The 15,307-nt window shown below is 37.2% G+C and overlaps 2 protein-coding genes across 2 annotated transcripts; one reads left to right on the top strand and one right to left on the bottom strand.

Moving 5' to 3' along the window:
* The first annotated feature begins 6,224 nt into the window (after positions 1–6,224).
* Positions 6,225–7,283, top strand: LOC131943258 (neuropeptides capa receptor-like). The gene has a single exon (XM_059303276.1). The coding sequence runs from the start codon at positions 6,258–6,260 to the stop codon at positions 7,281–7,283; it is 1,026 nt and encodes a 341-aa protein (XP_059159259.1). The 5' UTR covers positions 6,225–6,257.
* A 939-nt stretch (positions 7,284–8,222) lies between these two features.
* Positions 8,223–14,638, bottom strand: LOC131943257 (mitogen-activated protein kinase kinase kinase 2-like). Its single transcript, XM_059303274.1, has 7 exons — positions 14,504–14,638; positions 14,102–14,354; positions 13,468–13,521; positions 12,124–12,287; positions 10,837–10,966; positions 10,042–10,219; positions 8,223–9,438 (listed from the first exon to the last, which is right to left on the bottom strand). Exons 1-7 carry the CDS (start codon positions 14,636–14,638, stop codon positions 9,201–9,203), a joined length of 1,152 nt encoding a protein of 383 aa, XP_059159257.1. The 3' UTR covers positions 8,223–9,200.
* Between the last annotated feature and the right edge of the window lie 669 nt (positions 14,639–15,307).

Genomic DNA, 15,307 nt, shown 5'->3' with positions numbered 1-15,307 from the left:
TGATATTAATTTGTACATTGATGGGAGCATGACTTATTGATTTCACAGAGAACAGGCTGAAATCCGGCTGCGAATCAGTTTGAGCATTTTCACAGGTAGAGTGGTTCATTGGTTGGGTTAGGTAGTCTTGGTGAGAGTTAACATAGTGCTGCCTTTGGTTGCGGTACTGTCTTGACTGGCTAGATTTAGCAACAGACGAAGACTTTGCAAAGCAGGCCTTGGCAATGTGACCTTGCTTACTGCACTTATAACAAGTTGCAGACTTGAACTTGCACCGATGAGATGCATGGGGACCTTTGCATCGATGACATTTTTGATAATTATTACTAGATTTAGATCTAGGATTTGAACGAGCAGGCTGTTTAGCATAAGTTGGAATGCTCTGATGGGGTTGATGTTTGTTGACTAACCTGCTGTTTACTGCATGGATCCCTGAAGGTGCTAAAGATCTCGCCGCATCTGATGACTGCTGGAATGACATTGCAAGTTGTATTGCTTTTTCCAATTTTAGATCTGACTCGAGCAGCAACTTTCTTTGAATATCAGGGCTGTTTACACCTGTCACAAACTTTTCACATAATCTGTCAGACAGCGTGTCTCCGAATTCACAAAATTCACTTAAATGACGTAAAGCAGCAACATATTCTGATATTGACTCGTTTGGTTGACGAGTCCTACTGTCAAATCTAGCTCGACATAGAAACTTTGATGGGGTAGGCGCATGGTGGTCTGTTAGCAATTTGCTCAGCTCGTTAAAGCTCTTGGTAGTTAGACTAGCTGGTGCGCATAAGTCTTTTAGTAGCCTAAATTGTTGAGGCCCTATGACTGTTAACAAAACAGCTCTCTTTTTGGCTTCTATCGTCACGTCGTTAGCCTCTAGGTAAAAGCTTAACCTCTCTAGGTAATCTTGAATGATTTCATCATTCGCATCAAATTGCTTTATTTGGCCATACAGCGCCATTATTCTAGAAATAATTAGCTAATAAGCTCTAGCAAACCTCTTTTTTGCGTAAGTAGGTGCTCTTTCTAGTGGATCTTTATCCTCGTCGCCAAATGAGGTAGATTGTAATGACTGACGAGAAGCCGCGTTGGTTGTTAACAGCCTTTATTATGTACAGACGCCATGATCGGAAAGAGAGAGAGGAAGGAAGTGGCCAGAGACAACTATATATAGATAACAACATGTAAGGGACATCACTCAAGATAACAATATAAATATAATACTAATACAGAGAGTGAGTTCCCTTGACCTCACAATTAACTCAATCTATTACACCTCCCACCCGCCCGGAAAGTTTGAAGCGCCACCTCCCCCGGAGAAAAATGTCTGAAATGAACACTGGTAGGCATATTACGCAATGAATTTAACAATGATCTGCCATGTTGTAAATAAACAATCATGATCAAAAGTTAGTCTTTCAACGACTAAATCGATGCTTTGTCCACCAATGATTGAGTAAATATAAAGTTTTTCATTGTCCGTATTATTCCTATTTTGTTTTGTTTCAATTTTTGACGCTATTTTTAAAAACTAAACAATTAATTCCCTTTGAAAAACTTCCGGAAAATTATTTCCTGTTTGTCTACATAAATTAGTAAGGAGAATTTGATTTGAGAGAAGTGTAGTTTGCCACTCCACCTATGGATCTACAATCGAAGTCGACGATCATATGATCATAAAGTTAGGTCTAGTAGGGATGTTAAAATTAGGAAGTTGTTTATAATTATTATTTATAACAATATTGTGATTTTATACCGAATTACTAGATCTTCGAATTTTAAATGGTAGACTTAATTATTAATTATTGAATAAATAAAAGATACGACTAAAAAAACCAAGATATACACACATAAATGTTATAAGGCTTATATGTACTATGTAGCCAATATGGGACGGAGTGGCCTAGCGGTTCGAATCCGGTATCAAGGCAGTAGAATGTCCCTGAGTCAACCCAGCTCTGATGGGTACCTCTTAAGGTATGGAAAGATCAAACTCACGTTGAGGGGAAGGGGGGGGGGTGGGTATAATATGCCGAGGTCTCTGAAACAGATGGAGTCTACTTCATCTGACACCGGAGACAGCCATGTGGTAGTTACCATTGGTTAAGTCATGCGAGCTAATGTGTACATAATCATAATAAAATGCTTGTAAATCTGTTAGATGAGACCAACGCTAATAAGGGTGACATAATTATATACAAATATGCTGTTCGTATTGGGTTTAAATTAAACTGGAAAAGTCGAAGACAGTGGTTCTTAAACTATTTGGAGGTAACAAACCCCACCAGTTTCACGAGCGCATTGACCAAAACCTTCTTAATAGTTCGCACTGACAAAATCCAATTGCGTGTATCTTGACTCACCGAACCCCGGGGCAGAGGCGTAGCGATGAGGGGGGGGGGGGGAGTATGGGGGACATATGTCCCCGGGCGCCGACCTTGGGGGGCGCCAAAATGGGTTGTAAAAACAAATTAAAATGTCATTTTAGCTGCATTTTTTCAGTTTGACGGGGGGGGGGGGTGCAAATCGAAAGTTTGAGGGGGGGGGGGGGGGGGTGCAAATCGGAAAGTTGAAGGGGGAGGGTGTGCAAACTGTAAAGTTGAGACGGGGGTGCAAATCGAAAGTTTGAGGGGGGTACAAATACTTGAAAATTTGCTCCCAAGGGGGGCGCCAAATTGAAAGTTTGTCCCCGGGAAGGGTCGCTACGCCTCTGCCTTGGGGGTTCGTTAGAATTCAGGTTAAAAACCACTAGTCACGCTTTTTTGACGATTTTTACCTTCCCCCCTCCTTTCCGTCACACGTCGTCACAAAAAGCCAGACCCCCCCCCCTAAAAGGACGTCAGCCTACACCCCCCCCCCCTCAAAAGGGCAGTTGAATTTTTTTTTAAACATCAATATTTTTCTAAAATCTTGTCTGAACTGAGTCAAAAAAGAGTATTTTAATAAATTCCTATTACAATTTATTTAAACAGTTTTCTAAAACGCGAAATGACGTGTAAAATTCGTTTTCTAACATTGCTTTTTTGTAATGCAAAAATGTGACGTCGCACCATCTGACTCTCCCCCTCCCCCTCATCACACACCGTACACACAGTTATGGACCCCCTCCCCCCTACGAGTGTGACGTCATTTATGGACGACCCCTAAGGATTTACATGCAGACCATATATAATAACCTAGCACATTTTTAAAATCTATAAATCATCAGCTTTGAAGATGGAAAGACATTTTTTTTAAATTGATACAGTCACATACCTCTAAATCCCATTGATCTAATAACTGCAAGTACTCTAAACGTTAATATGAAGGGCATAAGCAATGAAGGAATATAGATAGCATTCGGCAAAATAAGGAAGGGCAAAGCTGAAGGCGTAGACAATATAACACATGAGGTACCAAAAGAAAAAAAAAGTTAAATAATAGCTAACCAACTTCCGAAATTGTTTCACAAAACGTGGTCAACATAAAAATGCCACCATCAGAATAGAAGAAATGGCTTATTGATAAAAATACTAAAGAACGGGAACTTATCACAGAGTACCATGCAATGATTTTAGCAGCACCAAACAAGGTTTTCAGCAGTACCAAACAACGTTTTTAGCAGTACCAAACAAGGTTTTTAGCAGAACCAAACAAGGTTTTTAGCAGTACCAAACAAGGTTTTTAGCAGTACCAAACAAGGTTTTAAGCAGTACCAAACAAAGGTTTTAGCAGTACCAAACAAGGTTTTTAGCAGTACCAAACAAGGTTTTTAGCAGTACCAAACAAGGTTTTTAGCAGTACCAAACAAGGTTTTTAGCAGCACCAAACAAGGTTTTCAGCAGTACCAAACAACGTTTTTAGCAGTACCAAACAAGGTTTTAGCAGTACTAAACGAGGTTTTTAGCAGTACCAAACAAGGTTTATAGCAGTACCAAACAAGGTTTTTAGCAGCACCAAACAAGCTTTTTAGCAGTACTAAATAACGTTTTTATTAGAATAGGAAAAAAAGCAAGTAATGAACACCTATGTTAAGAACAGACAGTTTTAAGAATAGGACGATCTTGTGTTGACCACTATAATATCGTCACACATGAGACACAATGGAATCACAGCCAAAGTAGTATGATGACTTTACCTGTTAATTTCTACAAAATGGCATACTGTCTGGGGAAAGGCGTGTTACATCTGGATTTATAAGCGGGTCGCCTCTCAACAAAACTGTTCCTCTTAGTTTTGAATGGGTCACGAAAGGGGGATTTGCAAATTCAGGCAAAGAAAATGACCATCCCACAACAAAAAATCCGGAATTGCCTGCTGATATAGCATTAATATCCCTCACATATCTAGACACATAGCAGAAAGTCAAAGCTTTGGACAAGACAAGGAAAAAGATAAACTCAAAATTAATGAACAAAAAACAACAACCTAGAAAATGTCAAACGTCAAACGTAATAAGAATCCAGATAAAACGTGAAAAACAACAAGCACAACCAATGGCATCAAGGTCTTTATAAATAAATGCCTAATGAGTATATTGTAAATACAATGTCATTACAAAATAGAGAACAAACACCAATAGCGGATTTGTGGACACAAAGCTATGGGAGGTGTGTGGACAGGAAACTATGGGAGGTGTGTTTAAAGGAAACCATGGAGATGTGTGGACAAAACTCTATGGGAGGTGTGTGGACAGAAAACTATGGGAAGTGTGTGGACAGAAAACTATGGGAAGTGTGTGGACATAAAACTTTAGGAGGTGTGTGGACAGAAAACTATGGGAGGTGTGTGGACAGAAAACTATGGGAGGTGTGTGGACAGAAAACTATGGGAAGTGTGTGGACAGAAAACTATGGGAAGTGTGTGGACATAAAACTTTAGGAGGTGTGTGGACAGAAAACTATGGGAGGTGTGTGGACAGAAAACTATGGGAGGTGTGTGGACAGAAAACTATGGGAAGTGTGTGGACAGAAAACTATGGGAGGTGTGTGGACAGAAAACTATGGGAGGTGTGTGGACAGAAAACTATGGGAGGTGTGTGGACAGAAAACTATGGGAGGTGTGTGGACAGAAAACTATGGGAGGTGTGTGGACAGAAAACTATGGGAAGTGTGTGGACATAAAACTTTAGGAGGTGTGTGGACAGAAAACTATGGGAGGTGTGTGGACAGAAAACTATGGGAGGTGTGTGGACAGAAAACTATGGGAGGTGTGTGGACTGAAAACTATGGAAGGTGTGTGGACAGGTAACTATGGGAGGTGTGTGGACAGGAAACTATGGGAGGTGTGTGGACAGGAAACTATGGGAGGTGTGTGGACAGAAAACTATGGGAGGTGTGTGGACAGGAAACTATGGGAGGTGTGTGGACAGAAAACTATGGGAGGTGTGTGGACAGAAAACTATGGGAGGTGTGTGGACATAAAACTATGGGAAGTGTGTGGACATAAAACTTTAGGAGGTGTGTGGACAGAAAACTATGGGAGGTGTGTTTAAAGGAAACCATGGAGATGTGTGGACAAAACTCTATGGGAGGTGTGTGGACAGAAAACTATGGGAGGTGTGTGGACAGGAAACTATGGGAGGTGTGCGGACAGGAAACTATGGGAGGTGTGTGGACAGGAAACTATAGGAGGTGTGTGGACAGGAAACTATGGGAGGTGTGTGGACATTAAACTATGGTAGGTGTGTTGACAGAAAACTGGATGATGCGGGACTGAAAACTATGGGAGGTGTGTGAAAAATCGGACAGATCTGAGAAAACTAAAAATAGTATCAGTTGCACATCGGGAGTTTTCACAAAGGCTAAATGTTAAAGGCGCTATAGTCCTTTAGGACCCAAAACAAGTATAATGATTACTATGACAAAACTTAGTTTAATGCAAATTGTGTTTGTGACTGATTTGATTATAATATAATTTGACAATAAAGTCGTAATTTGGACAAGTATAAAAATATTTAAGGAAATTATAACCTTTAGCAGTATAAACTTATATTTTAATTTTTTTTTCATTACGATAAACATTTTAATAGTAAAAACTTAAAACATGTACGCGTTTAATTAAAATCTTAATTAAGATTGAACTCGTCTGTTGGCCTAACTAAATTATAGAGTTTTTACAAGGTGTTTATTGTCATTTTTTTTGTTATTTATTCGGAGAAAACTATTCTTCAATTATAAATAATTTATAATACGAATTCTCATTGTTGTTTTGTATTTTTAGACAGGAAACTCCAGAAAGTTCTGGGAAATCATAATATAGAAACAATCGTGTAAGAAATGGTGCGTATAAACGACCCAAGAGATACTATAATAAACAAGGATGTGCAACTGGCGACTGAGTTAATAAATTACGTCATCCTAGGAGGGATCCTGTCTGTGTTTGGGATCGCATCCAATATCATCAACATGGTGGTGTTCTACAAGCTGGGACTCAAATCTACAACCAATTTCAGTATGTTCGCCCTGTCATTAGCCGACCTCTTGACTCTGATCACGTTGTTTGAATACTCTATTTGGTTGAACCCGTGGGTGGAGTTCTCGGATTTACCAGTCAACACCAGGGAGGTCCAGTACCTCATTACGGGCTGGCCTAACGTCTGCTTCACCAGGATTGCGTGTCTCATCATGGCCTTCATCACTGCGGAGAGATACATCAACATAGCGTATCCTCACAAAGCGAAGCAGATCATCACGCCAAGGAAGACCAAAATCGTCATTAGCTTCATCTTTTTCGTCTCTATAATCATGATATTGCCCAGCTACTCCACCTCTTACTACGGCTGGAAATTCTATCCCCGTAGCAACGTCACGAAAATCGGGATTTACCTCATGAGCAATGGCAATGTTGACACTTACTCGTTCCTTATCAACGCCGTGTTAGGTCTGATAGCGTTAGTGCTGGTGATCTACTTCACGTCTTTAATTATCTGGCACCTTCATCAGAGGGAGCGCAAGCGGAGTCGGATCGTAAGTGACACGTCATACATTAGGTCACGTCGAGAGAGAAAAGCGATAAAACTAGCTATAATCATAGCTATAATTCTTATTGTCTGTACCACCCCCAGTATCGTGTTTTCGTTTGTTTGTGTTCTCGTTGAAGGAATGTCAATCACCGGGTATTACCAGAATTTATTTTTCTTTATTTGGTCGTTTAATTTCGTCCTGGGTGGGTTCAACTGTGGCGTGAACATTTTCCTCTACTACATGATGAACGCGAGGTACAAGGAAACATTTCTCGAGATGTTGTTCTGCAAGCCGCACAAGAAGGAAAAACTAACAGACTCTGTCAGCACCTACAGTTGAGTGTCGTTCGATTAGTACACAGGTTCCCAAACTCTCTGGTAGCGACTCCTTTTTATGTTTACCCGAAACCCATTACCTCCCATATTTCAATAAAAAAGAAAGAAAAAACTCGACGAAAATGTGTTTGGTTTATTTTCATTTTTAATTATTTCAAAAGTTTAAGGTAATTGTTTAAATCACATATTATTTACCAGCTACAAAATGTGCGGGTGCGTTTTTGTAAACACCCACGTAACGTCATTCTTAAAACAATATTTTTAATCAAGTTTTTTTTTTGTTGCTATTTTATAAAACTAAAACTTGCAGACAATCTAGTCTCGCTGAAAGCTGAAGACAATTGAACTAAACCTCCAACATCGAACTTCTTTACTTTTTGGTTTGAACTATACGTACACACCCAAAATGGTTTTGACAATTTTTTTAAAAATTTGTTAAGAATAATTCTGCAAATCCAAAATCCAAAAATCCATCTTATTTTTCGGAAAAACTTGTTTCGTGTCAATTACAGTTTCTTCTACGTATATCTTAGCAGTGGCGTAGCGAGGTCGGGTGTCACCCGGTGCGGCATTTAATGCTGTCACCCTCCACAGACATAGTGACCCTTCCCGGGGACAAACTTTCAAATTTGCACCCCCCCCACAAACTTTCGATTTGCACCCCCCCCCTCTCTCAAGTTTTTCTCTATATATTTTGCTATCTTTTGCCTTGGTGTCACCCCCCTAAATGGTGTCACCCAGACCGTTTCGCACCCCCGCCCCCCTCGCTCGCTACGCCTCTGTATCTTAGGGATGTAACGATCGATTTCGTTTTCCTCTTTCAATTAAAAAAGAAATTCAACTACAGATCTAAATTTAGATCAAATTAACGGTTTTAACCTTAGATAAAGAAAAAAAGTGAAACAAATTTTAAATTTAAATGACAGTGGATTTTTAAAAAAATATGTTCGTCTACATAATATTATAATATAAAAAAAAACATTCTTAAGAAAGCACACAAACTAAAAGCAACTATTGTCGTTTTTAATTTAAACTATAAAATTATGTATGTGTGGATTTAAAATGTGATTTGATTAAATAAAACATGCAATACAAATGATCTAATACAGTCAACACAATGTATTAAATTTATATTAGTTCCGTCGATTTCAAAAAATTAAAAGTTGTTGTAATAAAAAAAAAATTAGAATTTAAACACATTTAAGGAAAAAAAGTAATTTATTATACATAAATGGCGATGATTTATCGAACTATTGATAAATTGCAAAGAAAATAATACTTTACGAAATATTTATTTACTATATGAAATAAAGGACACGGTGAAACGGTCATTTGTCTTTCCAGCTCTTGTATATGAAATCCATATGTGATTATCATAACACAGGAAAACATAGGCTGCCATTTATTATGTGTAATGTAACAGTTTAGTAAAACAGTAGTCAGCTTACTTACTTATCATTTTTTCATGTAATTGATATAGTTTCAACTTTAAAAGTAAGGACATATTAAATAAGAGTAAACACTACACAAAACGTAAACGTCTTTAAATTCGAGACGCAAAACTACATGCCGGCAGATAGAAATATTCAAGAAAGCGATAAATTGGAAGGCTGAAAGAAACACGGAAATTATCGGTTGTCAGCAATGCACTAGAAGCCGGAATGTTTTGAACCTGACATGGACAAATTGTCCAAAATCGAATACGATGGATGCGTCTCTAGACTCAAAAACTCCACGTGAATAATGATGATAATAAAACAGTATTTCGTAAGGGTTAACTTGAAAATGTCATACATTTCTAGAAATTTATAATAATTACATGATACATATCTTGAAGTAAATATATTACAATAATTCTGTTGAATTAGATTTCACCAATTTTTTATATGTTGAAAACCACATTTCTGGTGGGGGTGACAATTTAGAAGTTCCCCAGCAGAAAACGATCCGTCTGTAGCAGTTGTTCAGCTGAAGGTCTCTTTCTGGGTTCCTGGGTGAAGGTTTTGTCTAAAAAATCTTTCAGTTCTTTAGACGAATGCTCGGGGAGTGTGAATACAAGATCCTCGTTGTTAAAGACATTGAGCACAGCTTTCGGGCTTGGAATAGAAGCGTTGGGTGGTTTCTTGGTTATCATCTCAACAACTGTACAGCCCACACTCCTGTAATAGATTTAAATGTACGAAAGCGTTAATGTATTCGCTGAAAAATGTCACCGTTGTAAGCCAATTGTGACGTAGCTAACTAAATCATCGCGGTTTAACCCCGAAAGTTGTCCAAGCCCTCACGTGTTTCAAACCTCATGTTTGCAGAGGCGTAGCGAGGGGGGGGGGGGGGGGGGGCGGGGGACATATGTCCCCGGGCGCCGACCTTAGTTCGAGGGGGGTTTGTCCCCGGGCGCCGGGAAGGGTCGCTACGCCTCTGCATGTTTGTGGTTTACAGAATGAAATAACAATCTAAAAAATATACTAAAATTGGTTCCACTTATTCTGTCTGTTTAAATTAATATGTAATAGTTATAATAAAATGAACTAGAGTACATGTATAATGCACTCAATACCATCGGAGTAAAACAAGTAAGATTTACGAGACAAGTTATTTTTAAGTTGTTTTTTATTCAAAGGTATACAACTGCAAAATGTAACCTTACTCGGTAGAGTTCTACTCTAGAATAATATACTATGCAGACAGCATTATTGCTGTGATTCCATTTTAAAATGTCGCCTATCCTAGAGAGTTAAAGCAAATTAACTATCGTCACATACCATATGTCAGCCCGTGAATAGTACTCTGTATCCGAAGTACCAGCGATCACTTCTGGTGCAATGTATCGAACTGTACCTTCCTCAACAACCAAAGGATCATTATTTTTCTCAACAATTTTCGAGAGGCCAAAGTCAGCTATTTTTACACTGAATTCACTCTCTAGTAAAATGTTGTTACCTAGTTAAAGAAAATATAACATATGTTTATAAAAAGTATAAACAAAGTCACGTATATTAATGTTGTGTTGTTATAATTCAAAATAAAGGACAAACCGGACCAATGGTACTCAGTTTCTTCCAGGCATATCTTCGGGGGGGGGGGGGGTAGCTCCCCCCCCACCCACCCTAAGAAAGTCTACCGCCCCCCCCCCCCTGAAAATATCAAGTGCCCCCCCCTACCACCGGAGAAAAAGTCTTGAAGAAACACTGATTGTAGTTTTTTTTACAACAATAGTCATCAAGAATTAAAATGGTCTTAGCATTAACATCCAGTCTCTCAAATAAATTACTAACATTTTCTTTATCATTCCACTCCAATATGCCTATTTTTACTTTCTTTATAAAATAATTTTCTTAAACAAGTATAACGTTTATAATTCACGTGTAAAGGGTACCGATGGCTAGTAATGTATAGGAAGCTTACAAAGATATGAACAGTTTTCATAAATCGAACGTTTGTTTTTTCATTGATTACTAAACAGAGATTTTGATCATACTCTTTCAAAAATGAATATTTTTCGCAATTAAAAAAGGTTATTCCTTTTTTAGAAACCACATTGGTAATTAAATCGTTACCTTTAATATCGAGATGTAAGATGTTTTCTTGATGCAAGTAATTTAGACCTTCAAGTACTTGCTTTGTGAAAAGGCTTGTCTTCTGTTCATTTAGACCGCCTTTCTCATGTATGTAACTTGCAAGAGATCCCTTTTGATTGAGTATAACATTACACCCAAGTTTAATACAGTATTTAATTAAATTAAATATACTTACATCTGTGACACTATGTTACAAGCTAAACATTTATCTGGTACATATTGTCCCACATGTAAAGTATATTATTGTGTTCTTGCCCATTCAAAAAAGCTAGGCTCCCTTCTTGTTTTAATGCTTGAGTGTGTTACGATTACAAATTGAATCTACTCCCAACTTTTTAAGACTAATGTTAGACCCAATACGGTTTACGTTCTCATTCTACGTAAACGAAAGGTAATAGTATAAATAAGCGCGCGATAGTGCTAGAGGAAAACAGAGATACAAAGAAAGATTTTTAAAGAGATAATTGAAAGTGATTCAGATTTCGAAAAAGTATAGAAAGAGTCTGGTAAAGCTTACGACTGCTAACCCGGAAGTCTCAAGTTTACATATCGAGCTCGAGATTTTAAGACTTCCCTGCGCTGTCAGGTTAGAGATTCATATTGCGGAAACAAAGTCGCCTAGACGGAGTGCTGACCACACTATCTCTAATAAGGCAAAGTCATTGAAAAAGATAAACTCTTCTTGATCACTCCCAGGTGTCATGGGCACAAATGGGAATATAAAAACTACTGTGATTGCTCCTATCACTAACGTTGATTTGCTCATTGTCTGTATTGCGTTTTTAATTCAAATCTGTCTCGATCGAATCAGTAAGGTTTACTATGTAGAGTATTCTTCAATTGTAAAAAAAAAACAACTAAGTTTTAAAATAAACCTTAATCGCTTGATCTGTTAGTGTCCGTTTTTTCTAGTCTCGTGTTGAAAACTTAATCTTGATACATGACGGCGACACTAAGTCTAAAGTGTTAATTTTTTCCAAAGGTATTAGATACATGTCATATTTAAAACAGAAGATTACAAATATAAGCCTTACCATTTGAATAAACTGCATAAATAGAAAGACAGATTTATTTTTTATTTGAAATCCATGAAACTCTACAATCCTTTCATGTTTTGCTTTTAATAAAATGTTTGCTTCAGTTGGGATAATTTCCTGATTTTAAAAAATGTTATCAAAATAGAAATTAAACAAGACATTAAAAATGTACAAGGCTAAAAATATACTGGAAAAATGTATAATAGTCTTATCAAGAGTAAAATTTTACCATAGTTGTTTGTTTGATGTTGTCAATTTTAATTTGTTTAGCGACAAACTTCTTTAGATCAGGATGTTCTTTATCCTGTACAAGAAATACTGTTCCGAAAGAACCTTGGCCGAGTTTAGAGGTGATTTCAAAGTTGGCAGGAAAGTCAACAGAGAAAAGTTCCTCTATAATAATTATATCAAAAGTGTGATTAAAACCCTTATTGCAAATAGAATGTTATTAAAAAAATTAATATTTAGACTAATCTATTTTAACAAGAAAAAAAAGAATGAGTTTGGCTTTTTATAAATCAATTGTTTACCTATGAATGTCTATACATTCCTATATATAGCCTATACATGGATGTACTGGCCAAAGTCCGAAGCGCTTAAACTTGACAGCGTATTTTGTACATTGGCCGGCCAATGCGCGCACTGGTCGGGATGTCCTGGCCAATGTTATATCTAGACTAAGTTGTGATCGCGTTTTCATTATTCTGGGTGCGGTTTCATTGTCAGTAAAGTATTGTTTGGCTCTTGGCGACATGGACCAAAAGAACCGTCAGATCTAGAGACAGACATACCAGATTGCTGCCAAAATAAATAATCGAAATCCTAATGGAAAAGATTTTGTGAATCATGTTATTTCTGAACTAAAGAACATGTGGCCTGAACTTAAACTAGTTCATAGAAAACCAAGATATAGCCAAAGCCAATGCTCAGTAGAACGTGCCAACTAAGATCAAAAACAAAAGTGGAACTTAGCATTTCAAATCTACCAAGAGAGGCTCTCGATAAAATAGTTACTGAGGAAGATCTTGAGAACATTGAACAAGAAATGGAGGTTGCCATAAATGCAACGACGTCCTCAGCGAACACATATGCTGCCGTGGCCGAACGTCCAGACCAGTTGCGTGACAATAATAAGGCCAACAGATTCTGTATAGTTTGTGAAAAATATTGTAGTGCAGCCCATTCTTGTGCATCCTGTGGAAACGATGTCCATGCAATATGCGGAATACCCAACTAAGCAGACGAAGGGCACGGAGAGAACGGTACTCGCAGAATACGTCACAATAAAAAGAAACCATGTACAACAGGTCAGCAGCTCATACTACCTTGCAAACTCAAGGTGCTAAGATGCTAACGAAATTTAAACAAGCTGAAGTGAAAGATACTGGTCGCATTCGTATTCCAGATATTGACAGAGGTCGCGGTGATCCCCGAATCGTCATTGCAGATGGCATGAGCGTCGAGGGCGCTTTCTATAAGCTAGGAACGGAACATGGTGTATTTAAAAAACTATAAGCTAGAAGTGAGTTTTCAATTCTAAGAGTCTTAACCGAACCATTGCATCTTCACTGACCTGCGGCCAAGACTACATTTACTGCAGTTGCACAACCTAGTGCACAACAAATGGCTGCAAATGTAAAAATAACAATGTAATTCCAAATAATAATCAACAAAGACTTGATTTTTATGAACCTTACGGTATAAAAAAAAACAAAATTTGCACATGATCTTCTAATTCGGACTTTGTCCCTAGCCAGATGATCTTCTAATTAAGACTGGCCGGTCCACCATGGCCAGTCCGCGGAATGACCGACCAAAGGCCGAAATAAAGTAAAGTTTTGGACTTTGGCCAGTCAATGGACTTTGACTGTACCATATATATAATATGCATCGTTAGTTCGATTAATAGCAGGCCTTAACCAAGGTCAATGTTGCCATAATTATTCAATTTCTGTGGTTATTAAATATAGGGTGATATTATAATTTGGGACATTATGTGTCCGTAAGAATAATAATATAGGCTTAGCTGAGTTTTTCGAAGTTATATTAACACAGTACATGCATAATTTTACCACATTAGTTTTACCTAAAATGTATTTGTTATTATTAAGTTATATAAATAATCTGATCTTTCATTATTATATATTATCAAATTATAACACTTTTTAGTTATAATTAAACAGGTTTTTTGTTTTATGTAACAGTACTTGGCAATATAGGGATTTGTCCGCTTTCTCTACTGGAGTTCCATAAAACTTCCTTGGCGTCACTTGCATATATGTTGTAACTATTGCTTGTTCTCAGATCGTCAAGTGCTTCCACAAGTTCTGAATCACGTACTATATGAGTATTTGTTACTTTACTGGTTGATAGAACTTTTAAACAGTCCATTATTGGTTTATGAAATGCAGTGATCTCGGAATTCAGCATGTCTTTAAAAAACGAAAAATGATCGACAATCTGAAAATAGTTTGTGAAAGTTAAAAAGTTAAAATGCGTTAGAAAATAATTTTTAAAATATTGCCTGTTGCCATGTTTAAGTAAACAAATAAATATTATTTGAATTTTTCATTGGAGATTTTAGCAATTTATATATTTAAAAAAAGTACCTTTTGTTTTGCCGAATCGTAGGTTTTTGCCAACAGCGTTAATCCATTTAACCAAGTCATCAATTGTGAGCAAGACGACAATGCAGAGATTGAACCTATGTAGTCTTTAATATCTTCAGCTGTTATAATAGACATTTTTCAGGCTGCTTAATTAAAGGTGTGGTTCTACATTCGAATATGCTTTTATTTTTATGTCCGTCTTTAAATCAAATTTAGTATATAATTTTAGTACTAAGATGGGCTTTTATATATTAGGATAAACATACTCACAAATAATACTAATACTAATAAAAATCATTATAATAATGTCAATATTCTGTCAGTCTGTCTGAAAAGAACGCCCTAGACAAATAAAATGACGTTATTGATTCAAGAGTAAACATATAATTAGAATTCCAATGCCGAAAACAATACATAATAATAAGGACGTCACCAATACTTGATAATAAAGACATTAACATTAACCGCCTAGTTAATTTGTCGTTTCTTAAAAGTGGTGTGCATGCAGAGTTTCTTTCACCATTTCTTTGGAGACGGCGAAGCTTCCATCCCCCTCTCCGAAGAACGTCTAGAGCCTCCCCCTCAACAGAGGGAAATTGGAGCAACGCGAGAAGGGTATTTAAGTTGTAGATGTTTAAAGCGTATATATATATATATATATATATATATATATATATATATATATATATATATATATATATATATATATATATATATATATATATATATATTACGGTCAAAGCCCGAAGTGCGGCCAAAGCGCGGATTGGCCGGCCAAGAACTTAATACTAAGATCGTATTTTG

The sequence above is a fragment of the Physella acuta genome, unplaced genomic scaffold (assembly GCF_028476545.2).
Source record: "Physella acuta isolate Inbredline_101_S28 unplaced genomic scaffold, ASM2847654v3 ptg000450l, whole genome shotgun sequence".
NCBI classification, from domain to species: Eukaryota; Metazoa; Mollusca; class Gastropoda; family Physidae; genus Physella; species Physella acuta.
This window is presented reverse-complemented; position numbering and strand designations above follow the sequence as displayed.